The 26,379-nt window shown below is 51.6% G+C and overlaps 1 protein-coding gene across 1 annotated transcript; it reads left to right on the top strand.

The window, feature by feature from the left end:
- The first annotated feature begins 16,539 nt into the window (after positions 1-16,539).
- On the top strand, positions 16,540-20,579 carry LOC123110685 (protein rough sheath 2). The gene is made up of 2 exons (XM_044531270.1): positions 16,540-17,020; positions 19,174-20,579. The coding sequence occupies exon 2, from the start codon at positions 19,231-19,233 to the stop codon at positions 20,320-20,322; it is 1,092 nt and encodes a 363-aa protein (XP_044387205.1). The 5' UTR covers positions 16,540-17,020; positions 19,174-19,230; the 3' UTR covers positions 20,323-20,579.
- The last annotated feature ends 5,800 nt before the right edge of the window (positions 20,580-26,379 follow it).

Here is a 26,379-nt window from a genome sequence, read left to right as displayed (position 1 = left end):
ACTATGCCCTAGTTTTTTTGCATATAGTGGAGTAGGACTCTCCTCTACTACTAGCACCAGAGGAGTGGTATATTGTAAAATAGTTACAAACTTCTATGCCCAAGCGTGGAATGACTATGAACTGCCATCTGTGCTAACTCCAATCCCCTGCAAACGTTCGTTGGGAGACATGCCAGTTGCAAACGCCCATGACGCAGTTAGAGTACGTGCGTAAGGGTGGCGGGTTTTTCAAATACTATGGCTTAAAAATAGGCCAACGTCGGATGGAAATCTGACGGTTATGTGGGATTCTCCAGGATTGGTCTCGTGGCGAACAATCACCAGATATCATTACTAAAAAAACATTAAAACACCCGGGGCTATATCTTGCACCGGGTGACCACTAATGCCCATGACGCAGCTACAGTACTAACATAGTTGTAAAATGCTCAAAGAACGTGTCTAAGTGGTGTTTGGAATTATATGCAAACTAGCAAGATGCTCGTGGATTGCACGGAACATCAAGATGCATTTTTTTACAAAACACATGTTGTGATTGATCCATCTAGGAGTAATCCCGTGTGTAAAAACTAATGATATCTTGAGAATTTCATCGGAAAAATGGTACTCCCTCCATTTCTTTTTAGTCTGCATATAAGATTTGGGAAAAGTCAAACTTTGTAAATTTTGACCAACTTTGTAGAAAAATATATCAACATCTAAAACACTGAAGCTATATGGTATGAAAACTAATTTCATGATGCATCTAACAATATTGATTTCATATTATGAATCGCGATATTTTTTTCTATAAACTTAGTCAAAGTTAACAAGGTTTGACTTTGACCAACTCTTATATACACACTTTATCTAGGCACAGACTAGGGAAGTACTAGGGAGTAATAGTAAGGACACCATCTACTGCTTCGTGTGCTACTCTTGCACTCCATTCGGTGGGTGCAACGTCCCCTACAGCCACTCTCTCCTGTGCTCCATTCGGTGGGCGCAACGTCCCCTACAGCCACTCCCTTTCATGGACGGCCTGGTCGATGCCTGCAAGGTGCCCTGCGTCTTCAAGATTTTCGGCTGCAAGAGGTATGTCGACCATCACTCGCTGGCGGAGCATAGTTCCAGATGCGCGCACGTGCCCTACTACTGCTATGAGTGCATGTCGCCGTTTGAGGGCTCCCCGATGAGCCTCGTGCATCACCTCACGGCACCACCTGCTAGTCGCGAAGGAGGAGGGCAGCGTCTTCCTCTTGGCTGTGACCACCGGCAAGGTCCGTGCAGGCCGCCGCCCCGTCTCTGTAGTGTGCCTCAGGGGCAACGCCACTGACGCTGACATGAGGCCGGTGTATGGGTGCGTGCTCACTGTTACTGCCACTCTGAAGTACGAGGGCACCCACGCCGCCTCCATCATGCTGACTGGGACTGTCCCGAGATGCTCCGTTCCCGGCAATGTGGACATGGAAGACGCCTGGTATGATTTTCACCCCAAGATGATGCACGGGGACTCCAAGGAGGTCCACCTGGTCATATGCATTACCAAGTCAGCTGTTCATCATCAGTCTTCGCTCAATGTAATCCGTTGTCTAAGCATGTGGACACTTCTTATTTATATAGTATAGAACCTTCCATGCATGATCTTGCTCTATTAGAGTATCGCGCCTAAATAAAGGTGTATCCATTTATGGTTTAGTCTAGAATCTTTCATGTATGCTTTTACTCCATTAGAGTTCTCGCTTGCCATTTATGAGATTAATTTAGAATTTTTACTACAGTAATGGTGAAAGACTTATGATGAACCATTTATTACATCCTCCTCCTCTGCCCCTTCCAAGTCACCTTACGAAAACTAAATAATCCCATAACACTTAGGCGCGGTGCATTAACTCCCACCTTGTTTCTTGTTTCTTGACATATCAACCAATATGAGATGTGGGGCATGCATGTTTTCAATGACTCGAGACTACCAAACACGACATGCAGTGGTTAGTTCATTGCATGCAATGCTATTAATAATTAGTAAATAAACATTAATTTCTCTCATTTCCCCCTCCTTGGTCACGATGCACAACTTAAGATGACTTATTCACCTAGACAGAGGGAGTACATTCATGGTGGTCTAGAAAAAAATTGATACTCATAATTCTTAAAGATCATTTCTTGCAAAGCACAATAAGAGTTATTTCTTGACAAGTTTTGGATGTAGGTTGAACAGTTGAACGCTTTTACTTTCAGAAGATACTTTTTATCTATTTCACCCGGATGTTTGTGAGGTCTAGAGAAGAAATAATATCTGAACGCTTCTGCTTGTGCTTTATTATCATAGTGGCGAACTTTGATGCCTAGTGGATGTAGTATGCCGTAATTTCTTTATTGTATAGTCTAGGTTTTTTTTATTCACAATGATGTAGTTATTTTACTATATATATCCTGTCTTCGCTCCATGAAAAGTAAACCGGCCAAACCGTAAAATTACGGTACATAATCGGGTCGTCATGCAAATCACTATGTATGGGCCGCATCATGGGCCCAGTCATCTTGGTCTGTTAATAGGCCTAAATTTAAACTGGCCCACTAGTAGTTTCCGGCCTTTAATAGGCCGAGTAAACCGCCGGCCCTATATTCGCAAGAAAATTCAATGGGCTTTTAGTAGGCTGAAAAGTAGGTTGGGTATGAAACGTGTCGAACAGCTCACGGGCTGACAGCAGGCCAAAATTGACCTCGACCCATGATTGTGCCAATCACATCACTCACCGATAACAGGCCAAAATTGTCTTGGTCCTTGTTTGGCCCAATCTGATTATCGGCTGTGAGCAGGCCGGATGCAAAGCGGGCCATAGTTAGGCCCAACTATATGACGGGCTTTTAACAGGCCGAAACAAATATAGGGCCGAAATGTTAAACGGGCCTTTAACAGGCCAAAACTAATATCAGGTCGTATTACTAAATGTCCCTTTAGCAAACAGAAATTCTAACCGGGCCTCAATTGGGCCCAAAAGCACAGGGTCCAAATCTGATATGGGCCATAATTTAGCCCAAAGGCTCTTAAAGGGCTTGATCTGATATGGGCCATAATATGGCCCAGAATGTGGTAGGCTATTAACGGGCCGGATCTTGTATGGGCCCTTATTAGGCCCAAAACGTGGTAGGCTATTACTGGACCGGATCAAATATGGGCCGGCATTTGGACCAAAACATGGCAGACTGTTAACGGGCCGACCCACTAGTGTCTTGAAAATCTTGTGGGCCTTTAGCTGGGCTGTCCCATTATGGTCTGCAAAATCTTATGGGCCTTTAGCTGGGCCAACCCATTATGGTCTGCAAAATCTTGTGGGCCTTTAGATGGGTCGGCCCATTATGGTCTGGAAAATCTTATGGGCCTTTAGTTAGGCCAGCCCATTTAATCTTTATGGGCCACTTTTCGGTCGGTCCACGTGTCAACATATCATAGGCGCATCTCGCCCATTGGGTGAGTGATATCTGTGCCAACACGGAGCTGACACGTGGTTCCGTCGGCCAATGAGAATTTTACACATGGAAAAGCGCTATTGGTCGTGGCTGTTAGCAGGTTATCGGATCCAAAATCGTACCCGATAGCTTAACGGCGACTCGTTATGGTGGATAGCACGTGTCAGTTACCCTTGACAAAAGCACTTCTATGACGTGACATTTATCGTCATGGAAGTGGACACTTCCGTGATGATAATTTCGGTATTGTCATGGAACACTTCTACGATAGCACACGTATGACTATCTTGATTTTGTCATAAAATCGTCATGGATGTACATGCATTATGACAGAAAACGTGACCTACTGTGACAAACACGTATCATCACGAAAGTGTATATTTTTTTAGTGCACTCTACCCCTATGAGCACCTCAGAGAGACTAAGTCGGTGTGTCATCTTGAAATTTACGAAGTCACTATAGGCGCCTCGTCGTCGACGAGAACGTCCCCTCCCCTGAAAGCACATCGCCGGAAATCCTGAAATAAATTCAAGAATAATGTGAGCACCAGGACTTAAACCCTGGTGGGCTGGGGATACCACAGTCCCTCTAACCATCCAACCACAGGTTGGTTCGTAATCACCTTTTGCAAGTTTGTGGACTAAAAGATCACATTCATTGCAAGTTTCTGGGTCTCTAGTGCTTTTGCCTCGAAAAAATCTTTTATGACCAATCTAAGGCCAACTCCGATGTGCGACCCCAGACGGACGTCTGTTTCGTCCGCTTTTCATCTGTACGGGGCAGGAAGACGGACACGGCCATCCGCTTGTGGTCATCCGGCCATCGGTGCGCCCAACCGACACGCTTTGTCCCAAACCGTCTGGGTTTGTGGACTTCGATTTTTTGCCAAAAAAATTAAACTTGCAAATAATACGAAACACAAATATAAACATGAACATCCACACATCCATAGTACACAAGTTCAACACAAGTCTTAATTAAACTAAAACTCAATAAAAGACATTAAAAACTAGATAAAGGGTCGTCGACGTGTGGCTGCGGTCATCTTCAGGAACCGCCATCCTACTCGTCATCGTCGCTGGTGAGGTCGATGTAGGGAGGTGGCTACCAAAGGTGGGCTGGCAGCCCCTGCCAGACCGGAGGCGCCGGCGGCGCCGGCGGCGCCTGCACCACCTCCTCTCGTGGCTCCTGCTCCTGCTCTGGTGACCGTGGCAGCGTGGTTGACCATGGCCCGACACCCACCGAGTCAGCCATCTCCGGCGCCTTTCACGACCCCAGCTCCACCGTTGGCCCACCAGACGAGGGTTCCACACGGCGACGGGCGGCTCCTCCACCACCTCCTCCTACACCTCCTTCATGACGTCGAGGTCCAGCTCCGGGATGGCCACGCCGCCGGCCGCAGAGAGGGTCAGCACGATCTACAGGCCATCCCATTGTCGCTCGTCATGGGTGGCCATGGAGTCCTCCATGACCCGCCTCATGAGGCGCGCTTCCTCCTCGGTCATAGGCGGCGGCGGTGGCGGGGACGGGGACGGAGAAGGCATCGGCTGATGTCGTTCACACGCCTACGGCCACGTGTTCGAGGAAGGCTGTCAGCACGAGGAGGACGCGAGCGGCGCGGGCTGGGAGGACGACCGGCAAAAAAAGATTGCCGCCGCAGGTCGTGCTTGTCGCAGAACCACGTATTCCACAACGGTGAATCCATGGCGTACCTGGGGTCGTCCAACAGATCCGATGGCAGGCGGGCGCGACGTCGATTGATCTCGTCGCGGCGGCCGCGGCCGCTCACTGGCACTGATGGGATGGGCACGCGGTTGGCGGAGAGATGCCAGTTGTTCGGCAGGTGGACATCTCCCCGCGGTAGTGGCGTCGCGGTCTCCCAGTAGCGTCGGCAGACGTCGACGTGGATGTACATCCTGTCCCGGTGCCCGGCCGCCGGCGACTCGGTCACAAATGCTGGCGGAGCAGGTGGTGCGGGCGGAGAAGGTGGTGCGGGCGGCGCAGACCTCCTGGATCGGCGTCGACCAGAGGAGGAGCCGACCTCGTGGTCATACTTCCCGTTGCTGATCCAATGTCATCCCATGGCGCCGGCAGGGAGGTAGGCAAGTGGGGTGCAACAATGGCGGGTAGGGTTTGCCAGCTCGTGTCCGGGCTCGAGGAGGTAGGCGGGCTTGCAAGTGAAAGTTGTGGGCTGGCCGGTCCACGACTTCCAACTTAAGAAGGACGACGGCCCACCAGCTGGGTGGCTGACAGCTGGGGCCCCCCGCGCATGCGCATTGATTTTGGGCGGTGGAGATAGGTGGACGGCCGCCACGCATCCCCGAGGCGGACGGCGAGTAAGCACGTGCCCATCCATTTGACGTTCGTGTGGACGTAAACTAGGCGCAGGTTTGCGCTGGAAATTGGGCAGACCAGACGCCAAACAGACAAATTTTGAAGATGCGACCGCGCGTTGAGCCGTGTCATCTGTTCATTTTGCCTCAAACGGATACAAGCGGACAGGACGGGGTCGCGCGCTGGAGTTGGAGTAATGGAGAAGTCAACTGAGGAGCATGTCAAATCAAATCAAATTCGATTGGGCTCCTACTCTACGTAGTACGTACTGGCACGAGGCAGTAGCATAAATAGCCTGCCTTTATCCCAGCCTATCTCTTGCTGCCATCTCCCTCCTAGCAGCAAGGAGTAGGAGTAGCTCTCCCAATCCATGGGCCCTGTTTGGATACTCTAACTCAGTTAGAGGTTAGAGTTAGATTCTAACTCTAAACTAACCTTAAACTAACTCTAACCAAAAAGCTGTTTGGATGGTAGGGTTAGATTGACAATAAAATATTCTTTCTCAATCATTTGACTACTTTGGACCTTATTTGAATGGGAGGGGTAACTTTTTTTACTATTTTTTCTAGTGGGTCCAAGAGAACTAACCCAGATAAGCTCCTCTAGTGTGGGCTAGTTTTTTGGGGTGGGTTAGATCCAACTAACCCAAACTAACTCATCATGTTTGAATATTTTTGGGTTATTTGAGCCCCAACTAACTAAAACTAACTCTAACATAGGGATCCAAACAGGGCCATGGTGGAGCAGGGTATCCCATCCGCACTTGGCTGGAGCCACCACCAGCGAGCTCGTAAGAAAAGCGCGCGGTAAAAGGTCACCGACCGTGGAGCCGAAGGTGTCGCCGCGAGCCAGGGACCCACGGCCCGGTGTGCTCTCGTGTCTGTACTGGCGACCGTTCCGTCCTTTTCCTCTCCGATGGCGTAGTACGTAGGCCGGGCTGAAAGGAAATTCCGACGGGCCGGCGGAGGGGGTGTGGGTGGGCGGGACGGAGACGGACCACGGCTGGATGGTCTCGTACCTTGCTCCCGATCGAGTCAAGTTTCACCTTTGGTTTTGAATCAAGGACGCACGCACGCGCACAGGGATTAGATAGTATCCATGAATGCGCGTACACGTACACGTACAGTGTACAGAGATCCACGGACTAGACATGAGGATGAGGGGTGAGGAGTGCCAGCCATGGAGCCACCCATTTGATCGGTCGGTCACTAGCGTGTTTCTCTGGGCACCCGGCCCCGCACGCACGCTCTGTCCACAGTGTGTCCACTGCGTACAAACCATATAATGCACTACGTACGTGCAGTAGTACGTGGTAGTAAATACCCTTCACCAATGAACAGCCCACCTTGGCCGGCCCAATAGTAGAAACTCGCCTTCCTAGTCTTACCTTCCATTTGAAGCAAACCCACGCCGGCACAGCGAATCAATTGATTACAAATTAGTACTGTATAAGGGACATCGTAGAAGCACTCGTAATAACTAAAGAAACACGTACGTGTAAAAAAAACTAAAGTGTTGTACTACTCCCTCCGTTCGAAATTACTTGTCTCGAAAATGAATGTATCTAGAACTAAAATACGTCTAGATACATCCATTTTCGCGACAAGTAATTCTGAACGGAGGGAGTACAAGATAGCAATGGAGTACCAGCAGGCGTCGAGCACATCACTCACGGCGGTATGTACATATAGACAAATAGTACGACTCACATTTACATTGCCCAGTCAAGGTTGGCCTGATCTGCATCTTCTATACACTACACAAATGCACTGTATATGTACGTGCACCACGTCTACATACATACGGTATGCAGTGTACGCGCGCGGCGCGGGCACACGTGGTCGAGTCGAGCGACGACGCGGCCAGCCAGTGGGCGCGGGGCCCTAGCAGCAGAGCAATAGCTCTAGGCTCTAGCTGTGGAGTCTGGTGGCTGGCCTGGCCTGGCTTGCGTGTTCCATGGCGTCTTCCTCCGACCTTGGCCTGCCGCGCGCGTGGCCTGGCTCTTTCCGCCTCTGCCTCTGGGCGCCTTGTGATGCCCGGCCCTAAATGCTGCCATGTTTAGCAAAACCCCTTCTTCTCGTACGCATCCCATCCCACGTAGGGTTTCGCTCGCGCGCTCTGATCGAGGCGCTTCGAGGCATTACGCCGGTGGCCCGGAGTGAATTCTCCGGCTGCGCGCGGGGGATCTGGATCTGGGTGGGGGAGCGGGGCGGATCTTCTTCCAGCGTGCGCAGATATGCTGCCGCGAGCGCCGGCCTCTGCGGTTTCTCGATCGGCCGGCCCTGCGGCTAGCCTTGCCATTACGGTCGTGGCTCCTAGCCTGCGGAGCTGTGCGTGTCTAGCTCTCCTCGCCCAGAAATGGCTACGTGCCATCGGCCCTGTTGGGTCTAACCCTGAACTAATCCTCACCTAACTCTAACCAAAGGGGTGTTTTGGATGGCTGGGTTAGATTAACAATAAATGCTCTTTCTCAATCATTTGGCTACTTTGGACCCTATTTTCTGCCGGATTTGGTGTGGCCGAGGCAAACTGGGACGCGCTCGGCAAGGAGCTGTGCTGGCCTCTCGTACAGCCCGCCGGCCGAATCCGCCATCTCCGCGCAAGGAGCCGCGCTGACCGAGGCCGATGGGGACGGGCCGCGCAAGGAGCCGCGACTGCTTACCGATGGGCGGCGGAGAGACGAGGGGGTTGGAACGGGAGGATAGGGCGGAGCTGCTTACCGGGGGCGGACGAGAGCGCGGATATGGCGAGGCGCCTTCAGGGGTGGTGCGAGAGGGGGGGGGGGGAGGACGAGAAGCTTCGAGGTGTTAGGTTGAACTCTATCCTGTTCGAACCCAACGGGTCGAACGGGCCCCTGACTCGCGCCCTGATCGGGGCGCCCAACCAAACCATGGTTGGTGGGCCCCTGTTGCCAGCGCAATATAAAGAGGTGGGGTGCCGGGGCACGCATCATGAGGTTGACCATGCACCACAACACCACCAACACACCAATTCGATCTAGGGTTTGCGCTAGGTCGACGGGAAGCTCCGCCGCCACCACCTCGCCCACACTCTGTCATCACCATGGCCGGTGCTGGATCGAGCTCGTCAGCACGTGGAGAAGGTAGGTTCACCGGATGATCCAGCCTACTCCGATCCCAAGGTCTATCACGAGGAAGTGGGGAGGGATCTGCTGCGGGGAGAGCGAGAGAAAAAAATGTGTTTTTTAGTGGTCCCGAGGAGAACTAACCCAAATAAGCACCTCTTGGGTGGGTTCGTTTTTTTTTTGAAAGGGTTAGATGCATCTAACCCAAACTAACCCTATATTTTTGGGTTAGTTGAGTCCAAACTAACCCAAACTAACTCTAACCCATGAATCCAAGCAGGGACAACAATTTGGGGCCGTTTACATGGGAGTAGCAGTAATCTCCCATGAATGTGGGGTACGTACATAAGTGGAGTCTAGTGCTTTGTTCATTGGTCTGATGGTGGCCATTGCGCTCAATGCATCGACGGATAATTCTAGGGTTTATAGTAAATAAAAGAGCCAAGGAAGAAGTACACCCATGGCCAGAACTAGAAGATTGACCCCTAATCATACTGGCAAGACACGATGCATTATTTGCAGTACTATACTAGGAGAGTACAAAGACACGGGGAAGAAAGCAGTATACGTGTACAAGTAGTCGAATCGATGCTGCGTTTACATGCATCTTACGGCCGGCCGGTGACCACGCACACAGACACACTCAGTACAGCACCTTCCTGGCACTCTCTACCTGTAAACATGAGTACATGCGGCTCATTTGGAAGTTGCTAAGTAGGAGAGGTATAGCAAGCACTCGTACGCCCGCTACAGTAGAGGGAGGGGCCAAGGGATGCGAGGTCAGGGGTGAGGTCCCATCAATAATACAGGAGGCCCTATGCATGCTCGCAACAGCGCTGTCTAGAGCTAGAGATCCCATCATTGTTTTGTCACCACCCAATGGGACCAACGGTTGCGCATATACGCATGCATGGCCTAGCTAGCGCCATGATTCGGCGGATCCAAGTTTTTGCCATTCCTCAATCATGCATGTAAAACCATCTTGAATTTTTGTTGCAAGATTTGTTTCTTTCCTAGGGGCCCTTCGAACACACGAGCTTTGGAGTACAAATTTATGTTTCACTCTTGCTAAATCTCAGTCTACCGAGACACTTTCTGTTTTCATAAACTATTGCATAGGAATTCTTACTCTCATCTTTTCTCTCTTTAATAACGACTGCTGGATCCATGCAATGCAATCCCTATGCATACAACCAACAGTATTTGCTTCTTTTTTCAGTTGACACAGTTGGTCTCCTCCATCAAAAGTATACCAGCATTAAACAACGAAAAGAGGGTCTCCTGCTTTTGGTCAGGTGATCTTGATTCTTGCACCATGGAATGGATCCACTTTAACGACACCTGGTAGTGATCCTAAAACCTGCCTCAAAAGCGCGTCACAAGGTCATACAGAGACGCATCGAGCACGCTGCTCCACGGGAACCCTTTTCTCTCCTTTTTTTTCCCTCCACAGCGTTCACTGCTAGGCAACAAGCACATACAACATGTCGCTGCCATGACACGACGCGACGCCCGCATGCACTGCATACAACGCCCCCGCGTCTCCGGAACCGCACATACCTGCATTTTAGGCGTTGTTCTTGTGACGACCCACACGAACAGATCGCACGAGGGGAAAGGGGGAGAGATTCAGAGAAGGAGGAAAGTAGCTTTACTGGATGAGAGGAAGGTTCAGATACAGGTAGATGACAGAGTGAGAGCTCAATACACACCACACACGCACGCGCCCACGCAGGGGCAGGTAAAGTAGCCTCTCGCGACTCTGTCCCGATGCTGACTTCGCCCGATGACTTGTTCCTCCTCCTCCTATTGGCTGATCAGGTCCACCGTGGCACTAGTGGGTGCAGGTGTGACATTTCCCCCTCCATCAGAAGGAGCGTCACCTGGCGCTCCGGCCGGCTCTCTCCAGATTGCGGCGGCCGGGAAACGAAGCTTGAGCGTCTCGAAATCCTCCCATGTCACGGCTGCTGGTGAAGCGGAGTTCCAGCGCACCTGAACTTGAACCAGAGCTGCGTCGCCGCGCTTCACCATGCGTCTGCCGATGATCTCCACGGGCGCCGTCTCCACCAGAGTCAGGTCCGGTGGCTTGGGCAGCTCAGCGAAGACCGGCGTGTAGTTGGGCGTGTACGGCTTCAGTTGGGAGACGTGGAAGACGTTGTGGATGCGACTGTCCGGCGGCAGCATCAATTTGTAGGCGAGGGTCCCAATCTTGGCCTCCACCTTGAATGGCCCGAAGAATTTGTAGGCCAGCTTGGCGCAGGGTCGATTGACGACGGAGGACTGCGCGTACGGCTGAAGCTTCAGCAGCACGTCCTCGCCCACCTGAAAGCTTCGTTCCGTGCGATGGCGATCCGCCTTCTTCTTGAAGCGTTGCTGAGCTCGCAGCAGTTGCTGACGAAGACGGGCGGTGTGCGCGCCCCAGTCCCACTGCTCGTTGTCGAGGACCGGCGCCGGCTTGTCGTCCCAGAGTGCTGTGGCCCCCAAATTGGGCTCGGTGCCATACAGAGCTTTGAACGGGGTGCAGTTAAGGGAGGCGTGGAAGGAGGAATTGTACCAGAATTCTGCGGCTGGAAGCCACCGGCGCCAGCGACTGGGGTCGTCGTGGATCGCACAGCGCAGGTACATCTCCATGCATTGGTTGACCCGCTCGCTCTGGCCGTCCGTCTGCGGGTGGTAAGCCATAGAGTACAGCAGCTTGGTGCCTGCGGCCGCAAACAGCTCGCGCCAGAGCGCGCTGGTGAAGACGCGATCGCGGTCGGAGACGATCGAATTTGGCACGCCGTGGAGCTTGACGACGTTGTCCCAGAATGCTCGTGCCACCTTGGTGGCGTTGAATGGGTGACGGAGGGGGATGAAATGTGCAAATTTGGTAAGGCGATCGACGACCACCATGATGGAGTCGTATCCTTCCGAGGTCGGCAGCCCCTCGACAAAGTCCATCGTGAGCTCCTGCCAGGGTGCCGTGGGAACAGGCAAGGGAGCCAATTGTCCAGGCGGCCGGCAGTGCTCGTGCTTCGCCTGCTGGCACACCAGGCATTGCTTGACGAAGTCGTCGATGTCGCGCTTCTGCCCAGGCCAGAGGAAGAGCTTCTTGACACGCTGGTGCGTGGCGGTGATGCCGGAGTGTCCCCCCACCGCGCTGTCATGGAACGCACTGATGAGCTTTGTGCGGAGCGCCGTGTTGCTGCCGATCCAGAGCCTGTCACCGCGGCGAATCAATCCTTTGTGCAGCTCGAACCCCTCCTCGTCTGGGCTGTGGATGGCGAGGCGGGAGAGCATCTCTTGCGCTGTGGCATCCGTCGCGTAAGAATTGGCGACCTCTTGCACCCAAGCTGGCTGGCAGAGGGAGAGCGCAGCCACGCTCAGGGCAGCGCCCACCCGCGACAGAGCGTCAGCTGCCCCGTTGTCTGCTCCTCTTCGGTACTGAAATGTGAACTGCAACCCCACTAGTTTGGACATAGCCTTGCGTTGCAGATCTGTCTCCAGTTGTTGGTCCCCCAAATTGGACAGGCTTTTGTGATCTGTAAGGATGGTGAATGGCCCGCGCTGAAGATAAGCACGCCACTTCTCCACGGCCATCATCACTGCAAGAAACTCTTTCTCATATGCAGACAGTTTTTGATTCCGAACACCCAGAGCCTTGCTGAAATATGCCACCGGATGACCCTCCTGGACGAGCACCGCGCCGATGCCAGTGTCACATGCGTCGGTCTCGACTACGAACGGCTTGTCAAAGTCCGGCAGCGCGAGAACAGGTGTGCTTGCCATGGCGCGCTTGAGCAGATCGAATGCCGTTTGTGCTTGTTCAGACCAGGTGAAGCCCTTCTTCATCAGTAAGTTGGTGAGCGGCTTGGCAATGATGCCATAGCGTGCTACAAACTTTCTGTAGTAGCCCGTTAAACCGAGGAACCCGCGGAGTTCAGTGGCTGTCGTGGGCACCGGCCACTGCAGCATCGCCTGGGTCTTGTCGGCGTCCGTGGCCACTCCTTCCTTGGAGATGATGTGCCCCAGGTACTCAATGCTATCCTGCGTAAAGGAACACTTCGAGGCCTTGACGAACAATTCATGCTGACGAAGGAGCTCAAACACTTGCCTCAGATGCTCGACGTGCTCTTCCAGGGTGCCACTGAAGACCAGAATGTCGTCGAGGAAGACGATGACGAACTTGCGCGCGTGCTTGCCGAAGATTGCATTCATCAGGCACTGGAAGGTTGCCGGTGCGTTCGTCAGGCCGAACGGCATTACTCGAAACTGAAAGTGGCCATGGTGCGTTTTAAACGCGGTCTTGTGCTCGTCTTCTTCTCGCATACGGATTTGGTGATAGCCGGCGCGGAGGTCGAGTTTGGAGAAGTAAGCCGCGCCGGCCAGTTCGTCGAGCAGTTCGTCGACGATCGGCAAGGGAAACTGGTTCTTGATGGTGATGTCGTTGAGCCGCCTGTAATCGATGCAGAAACGCCAAGTCCCGTCCTTCTTCTTGACGAGGAGAACTGGTGCCGCGAAGGGACTCACGCTGTGGGTGATGACGCCGGACTGCAGCATTTCGTCGACTTGGCACTCGATCTCATCCTTTTGCAACGGCGAGTACCGGTACGGCCGCCCGTTCGCCGGTGGTGCGCCTTCCACCAGGGTGACGGCATGATCATACTGCCGGTGTGGTGGCAGTTTCTTGGGGTCGCCAAATACGTCGGCAAAGTCCTCGAGGACCGCTTGCACTGCTGGTGGAGGTGGTTTGTCCTTGTCCGTGCTCGGCGCCCGCCAGTCCACGACTGCCATGTACCAGATATCGTTCCCGGCGTGCCACTTGGCGAACTGATCCGGCTCGATGTAGTCGATGTTGGCAGTTGTGCCCTTGGGTCGAACGCCCTGCAGTGTGACGGTCTTGCCCTGGTGCGCGAAGGAGATGGTCTTGTCCAGCCAGTGACAGTTCATGGGGCTGTTTTGTTCGAGCCAGTCCATGCCCAGCACGCCGTCGTATGCCCCGAGCGCAAGCTGGAGCATGTCCGTACTGAATGTGTGTCCTTGGCACCACCACTGGACAGCCGGGATCATGCTGTCGCAAACCAGGCGCTCCCCATTGGCGACACGCACTTCCACGGGCGGCAGAGGTATGCCAGTGGCCTTGATCCGTTCCGCGAACGCCTGGGATATGAAGCTGTGTGTGCTGCCCGAGTCCACGAGCAGCAGCATCACCTGATTTCCCACCATGGCGCGAAGGCGGATAGTGCGCGGTGAGTCCCCGCCAGAGACCGCATGAGTGGAGATGAGGCAACACTCTGGTGCAGGTTGCGCCGGCTCCGGTGCGTCCAACAGGTCGAGTGCATGCATGGCATCGTCAGTGAGCACCTCGCCGTAGTCGCCCACTTGGATGGTGAGCAATTGCGTCTGTTGCTTGCAACAATGCTCGCGGGAGTATCTATCGCCGCACTTGAAACAGAGCCCGTTGGCACGCCGGAAGTCGCGGAGTTGACGCTCGCGGGCGAACTCGTCGCTGGCCGGCCGAGCCACCGCTGCCGCTGCGGGTGATCGCGGGGGAATCGCGGCGGGCAGAGGCGGGGGGCGCCCGGCTGGGATCGGTCGAGGGCGTGGGCGGCGCACGTCGTTTTCTTCCTCCTGGATGCGAGCCAGCACCGAAGCGCGCGTGATGCTGGTCGGAGCCTGAAGGCGTACCGCTGCGCGAAGATCGTCCCGTAATCCGAGGAGGAACTGGGTGACGAAGAAGCGCGGGCTCAGCGAGGCATCGAGGGCGAGTAGATGGTACATGTGAGCTTCAAAGGCCGATCGATACTCCGCCATCGTGCTGGTTTGCCGTAGATGCAGCAGCTGATTCATCTCCAGTTCGAACTCCTCCGCCCCAAATTCTTCGCGGATCGCCACGCAGAAGGCGTCCCAGCCCAGAGCACGATGAGCCTGACGGTACGCCTGAAGCCAGTGGGCTGCCTGTCCTTCGATGTACAGCGTCGCCGTGGTCACCCAGTTGTGTGGCGGCACGCGGTACAGCTCGAAGTAGGCGACGCAGCGATCGATCCATAGGTACGGCGCGGAGCCGTCGAACTTTGGAAAATCATGCTTGGGAGGCTTGGTGAAGTACTCCTCTGGCCGTGGCAGCTCCATGTCGTGGTGGCCCGGGGGAAAGTCCCCGTGGTGTGGGCCGTCCACACGCCCGCCTTCGTGTCTGAGTTGAAGCAGAGGAGGGCCATTGTTGACGAGGCGGGGTTGCGGCGCGTGTAGATCCGCCGGTGCCGCCGAGGAGCCGGTGAGGGGGCCCCCCCGGGGTGTACTTGGTGGTCGGCCGTGCGGCGAAGTCGCTGGTGGTGGTGGTGCGGTGTCGCGCTGCTGACGAACCTCGTCGACGTCTGCCTGCGTCAGATCCACCTGCCGGCGCAGGTGCGCGAGATCGACGGTGACCTGCTTGTTGAAGGCGAGCTGCGCCTCCGTTTGCTTATCGCCTGCGATTTTGCTCTCGTCGAAGCGGGTGAGCAGGGACGAGAGCATGGACTTGATCTCCTCCGATGATTCGGCCATGGCGAGAAGGATATGCTTGGTTTGTGCGGATGGTTTGGAAGGGGGCGCCGTCCGGCTCGGTCGATCTAACCCTGCTTGGGATTTTGTGTCGATTTGCCGGAGCAAATCAACACCCAGAGCAGTGGATGTTACAGATCGATCTCGCGGCGGAGTGGGAGGAAGAAAATTTCTGGCCGGGATCGCAGGAGGCTCTGATTACCAGTTGTGACGACCCACACGAACAGATCGCACGAGGGGAAAGGGGGAGAGATTCAGAGAAGGAAGAAAGTAGCTTTACTGGATGAGAGGAAGGTTCAGATACAGGTAGATGACAGAGAGAGAGCTCAATACACACCACGCACGCACGCGCCCACGCAGGGGCAGGTAAAGTAGCCTCTCGCGACTCTGTCCCGATGCTGACTTGGCCCGATGACTTGTTCCTCCTCCTATTGGCTGATCAGGTCCACCGTGGCACTAGTGGGTGCAGGTGTGACAGTTCTTTAAGCAACTAATCCAATCGAAGTTATTCTCTCTAACGACCTGATCTATCGTGGTTTAAGCTAAATTCAACGAGTGCACAGTTATATAGCACAGTACTGGTAGTTTTTTTTTACATACTTGTGAGTAAAAACTGTTCCGAAAAAACGTGTCATGCAATTAACTGAAAGGTTCTGTTTTTGTTTCTCCACATGGATTTTTTTTCTTTTCATTCTGTCGATGTTCTCTGCGGCAGTAGGCATGGGTTGAAGTATACAGTGGAGGAGCCAGTTTTGGGGGCATCGCACAGCCATTTCCCCAAGGAAATTCCCAACACAGTGCGCGGCAGCTGTGAGCCGGCCACCAGTAAATTTCATGGCGCGCGAACAAAAGTGAAAGGAAAAGAGGAGGCACGCATCTGCATCTGCAAGGAAATGCCACCGCTACAGCCCACGGATGCGCTCGGAAAATTATTTGATTTGAGCCCAGCCAGACCAGAGAGGCTCCATCTGCTGTTGCCATTGTTCCATCTCCTCTCCAACAGTGTAGTGCCTTGGCCTCTCTCTCCTCTCCCTGCTCCACAGCCACTGTGAAGTCAGCTCGACCAAGCTAGAGATAGAGAGGGGGGGGGGGGGGGGGGGGGGGGGGGGAGGGAAGATACACGCACGCACGTCCTCATCTCTCCATGGCTCCATGTGGGGTGAAGCGCATCTCCATCCATCCATGTCCACTTCATGTGTGGCTGTGCCTGCATGCATGGTGAACTGTGGCTGGCCATGGTAGCGCTAGCTCGCTCGCTTTTCCTGTGTTTGCTTCCGTGTCTATAAATACGGACGCCTCTCCTTTCCACCCATCCCTTTTCCTCCCCCGTCTTTTCCCCTGCGTCTGCCTCGCGTGCCCTAATTTCTCGCTGCCTCCTGTCTCCTCTCCTTTCCACCCCCACTTCCATATATACGCATACACACTCTGTCTGAACCATCCACAGGCAACAGCACCTCCCTCCCCCGTAGTCACTCTGAGCTGCGCTGGGCGAAGAGAAGAGAAAGAATCTTTCAGTTGAGATCTATCCCCGCGCAATAATTTTGGGCTCTCCACCTCTATCTACCAAGTGTTCTTAATTCAGAGAGGCCAAGAACAGCGCAAGAACAGCATGGTGTAGTGGTGCCTCTGTAAGTATTCTTCTCCCTCTTCTTTGAGCCAGTTCATCCTGTTCTTCAACCTGTAGTGGGCGCCTTTGTTCATCTTTCCTGCTTAATTAGCTGGTTCTGAAACAATTTTATTTCTGTCCTTATTACTTTTGTTTTGAGGACAAGGATTGTTGGTCTACTAGTTACACCTTTTTTCACTGCTTGAGATGTAGAGTAGAATGGATGGCTAGGAAGTATGGAGTGGGGACTGATATGCTCTGACAGTTTTAATTTTCTGCTTGTGTTCTTGGTTCTACACTTCTACTACAAGCTTTCTGGATCTTTACTACTAGCATGAATGCACTGGTTGCTTGATTCTTTATTGCCTTGTTCCTTTTTGGTTCTCTATTCATTGATGATATCCTAATTGAAGCATAACTACTATTTAGAGTACTTCCGAGGGTATGAAATGTTTCCTTATATTCTTGGTAAAGGAAAGAGAACTGTCCAGCTTCTTTCGTAAGAGATTTCCCAAATTTTCCTCCATCATTTCCTCTTGATTGCTTCATGATTATGGCTCCTTGTTTCCCCCTCCATACCCTTTGGAATATTCACGTAGATACAAGAGCGATAAGTAACTAAGAACTTGCTTCATGCTTTTTTTAATAATCTGAACGACACTAATACACCAAGTTCCACAGATCTAAGTTTCTTCATATACTACTACCTGCAGTTCATATGAACCCCCCCCCCCCCCCCCCCCCCCCACACACACACACCGCCATCAGTTTATCAGTAATAACATATAGAAGGATGGAACAACCTCACTGATTTATCTGGCTTGAATGTGTGATTTTCTTCCTTTGCATGATTGAATTAGACGATGAACTGGATAAGACAAACCAATCTTGAGAACTACTCACTCTATAAAGAAATATAAGAGCGTTTAGATCACTAATTTAGTGATTTAAACGCTCATATATTTCTTCACACAGGGAGTAGCTCCCACTAAGTTATCCATAACATGTTTCCTCCAAAGATCCACCAACTCGTTTGCCTGATTTTTTTTTCAGATTTTTACTGTATTTTTTTATCTTCTGTTGATTTGATTTTTCACTAATATACGTCAAAAATGAAGATGCTACGCCTGAAAAATCTTCGGTAATTGCACGTCGTTGTATGATTAGCCCTGACCTGAAGCCTTTTAGCACGTAATTAGCAATCATCATGTGGGGTTGCAACATGGTCCCGGCCGGTATCATCACATTGATTTGAATTTGGATTTGCTTCTGTCCCTTGCTCATTCTCTCACTTTGTTGTTTTCCTTGGGTATGAGGTAGGCATTTCACCAGATTATGTAGAGTGTCCTTGAATCTTGATTGATATCATCACCCAAGTTAATGCTAGATTGCGACATGGGTCTAGATATAAGACAAGCCTTGCAGTTGCTCATCACTCAGCTGTACTTAAGGTTTAATTCTCTGTGAGTTCCTCTCTACCACTGGGTCGTGGTGAAAAAATCGCTAGAAATTTCGCCTTTGCTTCAAGAAAGGTGTGCTGCAGGTTATGCTGCCACTTGGGTGGTACTATTAGCAGTAATCCTGAACAATTTTCTTTATGCCAAGTAGAAATACAGTATGTAGTTGCATGTACTCCTAGTAGTAGACTAGTGGTAGCCTAGACAGGTGTGGTGCAGATGAGAGTAAGGCTGGTCATAGTGGAGAGTAACTTAGACTAGTAACATATGTATGTTACTAGTCTAAGTTACTACCTTCATAGTGGGTAGTGTCATAGGTGTGGTAACATAGTTGCCTTCATTTATTACTTTATAGACTCATTATGCATTGGAAACCGCTATGTGATGGTAACATATTATGTTACTCTATTTGCCTCTCTCCTCATTAACTACTTGCCACATCACTAATTTTGCTTATGTGGCATCTATGTTACTACCTATGTTACTCCCACTATGACCAGCCTTGCATCCCTCAACTGAAACCTTATTAATGGCACAATGAATAAAGCAGCTAAACCACCAGCCATCTCTCTCTCTCGTTACTTTTTCTTGTCTGAAGATTATCACTGCCGCTGCGCGCGCCTTGTACTTTTTGAAGACGATCTTTGACTTGCAAGGGGCTAATTTGATTTCTTTTTTCTTTTCCTTCATGGATGGATGGACGGCCGGATGGATGCAGAGTGCATTATGAGGAGTGAGGAGGTGGGATGGGCGATGGCCTGTGGTGCAGGTGCAGATGGAGATGAAGGAGAGACAGCGGTGGCGGCCTGAGGAAGACGCCATCCTCCGCTCCTACGTCCGGCAGTATGGCCCCCGCGAGTGGAACCTGGTGGCGCAGCGCATGAACGTGCCCCTCGACCGCGACGCCAAGTCCTGCCTCGAGCGCTGGAAGAACTACCTCCGCCCCGGCATCAAGAAGGGCTCCCTCACCGACGACGAGCAGCGCCTCGTCATCCGCCTCCAGGCCAAGCACGGCAACAAGTGGAAGAAGATCGCCGCCGAGGTGCCTGGCCGGACGGCGAAGCGGCTCGGCAAGTGGTGGGAGGTGTTCAAGGAGAAGCAGCAGCGGGAGATCAGGGACAGCCGGAGGCCGCCACCTGAGCCCAGCCCCGACGAGAGGGGAAGGTACGAGTGGCTGCTCGAGAACTTCGCCGAGAAGCTCGTCAAGGAGAGGCAGCAGGTGGGAGTGGGCGCGACGCCGCTGCACCACCACCTCATGGCGGCTCCCATGCTCCCGCCCTGGATGTCGTCCACCGCTACCAACGGCGCGCCCGTCTCTCCGGCGCCACCGTCGCCGTCCGTGACGCTCAGCCTTGCCTCCGCCGTCGTCCCGCCCCCGACCGCCGCGCCGTGGATGCAGCAGCAGCAGCAGATGGCGGAGGACGGCGCCGCGTTCGGGTTCGCCAGGCCGCCACCGGCGCCGGGCATGGTGCCGGATGCTCCTCAGGCAGCGCTGGCGGAGCTGGCCGAGTGCTGCAGGGAGCTGGACGAGGGGCACCGCGCGTGGGCCGCGCACCGGAAAGAGGCATCGTGGAGGCTGAAGCGCGTGGAGCTGCAGCTGGAGTCGGAGCGCGCGTGCCGGCGGCGCGAGGCCGCGGAGGAGTTCGAGGCCAAGATGCGAGCGCTGTGGGAGGAGCAGGCGGCCGCCGTGGAGCGCCTGGAGGCGGAGTACCGGGAGAAGGTGGCCGGGCTCCGGCGTGATGCCGAGATCAAGGAGCAGAAGATGGCGGAGCAATGGGCCGCCAAGCACGCCCGCCTTACCAAGTTCCTTGAGCAGGTCGGCTCGTCGTGCCGCCGCTGGCCGCCCGGCGAGATGAACGGCCGCTGACCGCGCGCTGGCTGCTTTCTTGCACGCGCAACATCCAAATCTCCAACAAGACGATGGCATCGCATGCTTGTTCGTTGAGCTTCTTTAGTTTTCTTCTCTTTTACAACCGTTGGAAGCTTCACTTCTCACTCTAGTCTAGCTGATCAGAAAATGTAAGCCGTTGCTGCTGCTACTGCCTTAATTTCACTTATTTTCGGCCTGTCATTGATCATGCCAATCATCGTTTCTTAGCAATAAATAAACATTTGGAAATCCAAGACAAGTTCAACAAGAAATTATTTGATCGTGTCGTGGGCATCAAACTGTAACTTCTATGAAAAAGATCCATTCGATGTGACCAGGCGTCATGGTAAGCTATCAAACAAAAGAAGTAGAGTACATGGTATACAACAATTGATTTCAGGTGATGTAGTGTCCAATGCAGCAGGGTGCATTGCTAAGAGAAATTTTGGAACCCCATACGTTGGCATCAGCATTCAATCTTACATTTTTCTCAAGAATACAAAGATTCATTTAACAAGAAAGGCCACTAACATGATCTAGCAACAGTGCCTAAAAAGTTGTGGTGTTCTAAGCGTCAATCTGCAGGGCACACATCTGATGACGGCGAGACACAACAATATTGTTTCATCTGTAACAAGACAAATCACCCTATGACCATGCGTCGGTGTCCTGCTCTCAAGATGCCGAAGCCGATGGCGATGCTTTGCGGATATGAAACTGAAAATATGGCCTTCTTTCATATGCCTGACAATGTCTGTAGGGAGGATCTCTCACCACAGAATTCACCAACGGCGTTGGTATCAGTTTCTGGCAGCTCTATCACCCCCAGTATCGTGGAGGCAGAGGTTGCTAAGATTGCTCAGTTTCAGCAGCAGTGGACTTGGGAGGCTATACTGCATGGCTAGGATGCTTTTCTCATGTCCTTCCCAAGCAAGGAAGTTCTACAGAGGGTGACTGGGTTTGCAGTTTTCATCATGTCTCACAATGTCACTATCGAGTTCAAGCCCTAGAACTCAGAGGAGATACCACATCGATTCGAGCTACTACCTATTTGGGTGCACGTGCATGGGGTGCCTCACGCTCTTTGTCACTTCTTGGGTCTTTGGGCGGTCGGCTTGCTGATTGGCGCTACTCTGGATGTTGACCTTATCTGTTTGCGTCGAAGAGGAATTATTCGTATTCAGGTAGCGGTGATGAACGTCGATGCTTTCAAGAGGAGCACCGTTGATTCTCTCTCTTCTGATGTGGTTGTTCAAAGGAAGGGTTATGAGTTCCGATACCGTCTGGAAAAAATCAGACTTCCGTGTTGGTCCTGATTTCGTGCCTCGGGTCTGGGAGCACGGAGATGATCCAGGGGGAGACAAGGGACATGACAGGGAGGATACAGTAAGGGCCAACGATCCAAGTAAGAGGCCCACACCCACTTCATTGTCCGACGACTCGGGCGGAGTGATGCTCATGCAGCTGGCCACGTCCAAGCCTCTTTCGGGGGGTGGGGGTCTTCGCCGCCGGATAAGATCTTCATTGCCGTCACACCGTCGAACCCTAATCGACTGCCTGCCTACAAAGGCCGCTTCTACGTCACTAAAGGGGTCTTCTCCGTCGACCACAACATCACCGGCTTTGTCGTCTATGGCACCCCTGGCCATCACTATGTCGGCTCCTTTGACGACGTCGGCGCCCTGGTCTTCGACACAGCCGACTCCGACTCACCTCGCATCACCGCCTTGCCTCGACGACGGGAGCAGGGTGCGGCCTCAGTTAGAGGGGTTGGCACCTACGGAGGCTCCTGCGAGTGCTTCATCGCCGCCGCCATCGCCTGCACCTGCTTCACCTACCTGACTTGGGGTGATTTTTTCCCCATCCATTCGGGCTGACCATGAGTCACGATGGCGGACTTGCGAGATTTGTCCTCTACACCTTCGACGCCAGGAGGGGCGTCGGCGTCTAGGGCTCTTGCGGAGGCGGAGGCTGAGGTGCAGCCCACGCGGTCTTCTTCATCGTCGCCGCATCCATCTACTCCACCACTCGGGGTCACCGGAACTGTCACTACTGCCGACCTCACTCCCTCACTGCCGAGGCATAGCGGTCGTCACTCCTTCGGTGCTGATGGTAGAACAGCCACCGACGAGGACTCTCTAGCGAGGGCCATGCGCGGGACGGCTGCCCACAACCTCGACTACGAAGGTACCTCCTATCGTAAATCTTTTTTGTCTTTTAATAAATCCAAAGTATCTTCAAATATTACTAGCCGTGGAGTTTCGTTAGGACGCAATGAGAAAGAGGTAGATTTTTTTCTTTGGGCTCTTGAAAAAGTGGAGTTCGACCGGCTTATGGTTGCTCCTAGGTTGTCGATGTTTGCGGACCCTCTTGTGAGGAGTATGAGCATGCTGATGCCAATCATGAAGGCAAGCTTCTCTCCCATCCCTTTAAAGTCACGACTGGAGTAGACCTAGATGATACTGTACGTGACACTATGCTATGTGAGCTTGTCACGTCGGTACAAAAGAACAAGTCTAATTCAACTAAGAAAAGAGGGCGCCCATCTAGGAGGGCAAAGGTCTCTAAATAGAAAAACGGTTCATCATGAGAGGCATGCCTTGGAATAGTAGAGGTCTTGGTGACTTGGCTAAACACAAACATATTGCCGATTGTGTAAAGGATCATGCATTAGACTTTGTGGCCATCACTGAGTCGGGCAAACGAGTGAAGGAAATATGCCCTAGAGGATATAATAAAGTTGTTATTTTATATTTCCTCATATCATGATAAATGTTTATTATTCATGCTAGAATTTTATTAACCGGAAACTTGATACATGTGTGGATACATAGACAAAACACTATGGCCCTGGTAAGCCTCTACTAGACTAGCTCGTTAATCAAAGATGGTTAAGTTTCCTAACCATAGACATGTGTTGTCATTTGATGAACGGGATCACATCATTAGGAGAATGATGTGATGGACAAGACCCATTCGTTAGCTTACCATTATGATCGTTTAGTTTTATTGCTATTGCTTTCTTCATGTCATAAACATATTCCTTCGACCATGAGATTATGAAACTCCCGGATACCGGAGGAATACCTTGTGTGCGATCAAACATCACAACGTATATGGGTGGTTATAAAGATGCTCTACATGTATCTCCGAAGGTGTTTGTTGGGTTGGCATAGATCAAGATTAGGATTTCTCACTCCTAGTATCGGAGAGGTATCTCTGGGCCCTCTCGGTAATACACATCATAAGAAGTCTTGCAAGCAAAGTGACTAATGAGTTAGTTACATGATGATGTATTACGAAACAAGTAAAGAGACTTGCGGGTAACAAGATTGAACTAGGTATGAAGATACCGACGATCGAATCTCGGGCAAGTAACATACCGATGGACAAAGGGAATACCGTATATTGTCCTAACGGTTCGACCGATAAAGATCTTCGTAGAATATGTAGGATCCAATATGAGCATCTAGGTGCCGCTATTGGTTATTGACCAGAGAGGTGTCTCGATCATGTCTACATAGTTCTCGAACACGTAGGGTCCGCACGCCTAACGTTCGATGACGATATTGTATTATATGAGTTATGTGATTTGCTGATCGAATGTTGTTCGGAGTCCCGGATGGGATCACGGACATGACGAGGAGTCTCGAAATGGTCAAGAGGTTAAGATTGATATATAGGACGATAGTATTCAGACACCGGAAGTGTTCTGGAGGGTACCGGGTACATATCGGGTCATCGGAAAGGAGTTTCAGACAACCCTGGCAAAGATATGGGCTTAGTGGGCCGAGGGAGGGACAGACCAGCCCACGAGGGGCTGGTGTGCCCCTTTCCCTGGCCGCAAGCCCTAGATGAAGGAAAGGAGGGGGCGCCACCTCCTCATGCCTTCCCCCTTGGTGGGAGAAAGGAAAGGGGGGGGGCACCTCCTCCTTCCTTCCCCTCATCGCCAAAAGAAGGAAAGGGGGGGCGCCGGCCTAGGGCAGGAGCCCAAGTAGGATCCCTCCTACTTAGGGTGCCCCTAGGGCTTCTCCCTCTCCCTCCCACCTATATATATGAAGGGGGAGGCACCTAGAACACACAACAACGTCGGTTAGCCGTGTGCGGCACCTCCCTCCACAGATTACACCCTCGGTCATATTCTGGTAGTGCTTAGGGAAAGCCCTACGCGAATCACTTCACCATCACCGTCACCATGTCATCATGCTGACAGAACTCATCTACTTCCTCGACACTTTGCTGGATTAAGAGTTCAAGGGACTTCATCGAGTTGAACGTGTGCAGAACTCGGAGGTACCATACGTTCGGTGCTTGATCGGTCGGAACGAGAAGAAGTTCGACTACATCAACCGCGTTGTCAAACACTTCCACGTCCGGTCAACGAGGGTAGTAGACACACTCTCCCCCTCTCGTTGCTATGCATCTCCTACATAGATCTTGTGTGAGCGTAGGATTTTTTTTAAATTGCATGCTACATTCCCCAACAGTGGCATCCGAGCCAGGTCTATGCATAGATGATATTCACGAGTAGAACACAAAGAGTTGTGGGCGGTGATCTTCATACTTCTTACCACCAATCTCTTATTTTGATTTGGCGGTATTGTTTGATGAAGCGGCCCGGACCAACCTTACATGACCACGTTTTTGAGACCGGTTCCACCGACAGACATGCAACTAGTTTTGCATAAAGGTGGCTGGCGGGTGTCTGTTTCTCCTACTTTAGTTGAATCGAATTTGACTGTGGCTGGTCCTTGTTAAAGGTTAAAACAACAAACTTGATAAATCACTGTTGTGGTTTTGTGCTGTAGGTAAGAACGGTTCATGCTAGAAGCTCGTAGCAGCCACGTAAAACTTGCAACAACAAAGTAGAGGACGTCTAACTTGTTTTTGCAGGGCATGCTTGTGATGTGATATGGTCAAGACATGATGTGATATACGTTACTGTATGAGATGATCATGTTTTGTAAAAGTTATCGACAACTGGCAGGAGCCTTATGGTTGTCTCTTTATTGTATGAAATGCAAACGCCATGTAATTGCTTTACTTTATCACTAAGCGGTAGCGATAGTTGTAGAAGCAATAGTTGGCGAGACGACCACGATGCTACGATGGAGATCGAGGTGTCGAGCCGGTGAAGATGGAGATCATGACGATGCTTTGGAGATGGAGATCAAAAGCACAAGATGGTGATGGACATATCATGTCACATATTTTGATTGCATGTGATGTTTATCTTTTATGCATCTTATTTTGCTTAGTACGGCGGTAGCATTATAAGATGATCCCTTAACTAAAATTTCAAGGTATAAGTGTTCTCCCTAAGTATGCACCGTTGCGACAGTTCTTCGTGCTGAGACACCACATGAGGATCAGGTGTGATAGGCTCTACGTTCACATACAACGGGTGCAAGACAGTTTTGCACATGCAGAATACTTGGGTTAAACTTGACGAGCCTAGCATGTACAGACATGGCCTTGGAACACTGGAGACCGAAAGGTCGAACGTGAATCATATAGTAGATATGGTCAACATAGAGATGTTCACCATTGATGACTACTCCGTCTCACGTGATGATCATACATGGTTTAGTTGATTTGGATCACGTATCATTTAGATGACTTGAGCGATGTGAAGGAAATATTCCCTAGAGGCAATAATAAATTTATTATTTATTTCCTTATTTCATGATAAATGTTTATTATTCGTGCTAGAATTGTATTAACCGGAAACTTAGTACATGTGTGAATACATAGACAAACAGAGTGTCACTAGTATGCCTCTACTTGACTAGCTCGTTGATCAAAGATGGTTAAATTTCCTAGCCATTGACATGAGTTGTTATTTGGTGAACGGGATCACATCATTAGAGAATGATGTGATTGACTTGACACATCCATTAGCTTAACACTATGACCGTTTAGTTTGTTTCTATTGCTTTGTTCATAACTTATACATGTTCCTATGACTATGAGATTAAGCAACTCCCGAATACCGGAGGAACACTTAATGTGCTATCAAACGTCACAACGTAACTAGGTGATTATAAAGGTGCT

Source organism: Triticum aestivum, chromosome 5B (genome assembly GCF_018294505.1).
Source record: "Triticum aestivum cultivar Chinese Spring chromosome 5B, IWGSC CS RefSeq v2.1, whole genome shotgun sequence".
In the NCBI taxonomy this organism is placed as follows: domain Eukaryota; kingdom Viridiplantae; phylum Streptophyta; class Magnoliopsida; order Poales; family Poaceae; genus Triticum; species Triticum aestivum.
Note: the sequence above shows the minus strand (reverse complement) of the source record. Positions and strands in the feature narration are given on the sequence as shown.

Excerpts from the sequence above, each read along its gene's own strand:
- LOC123110685 (XM_044531270.1), top strand. The coding sequence starts at position 19,231 with ATGGAGATGAAGGAGAGACAGCGGTGGCGGCCTGAGGAAGACGCCATC.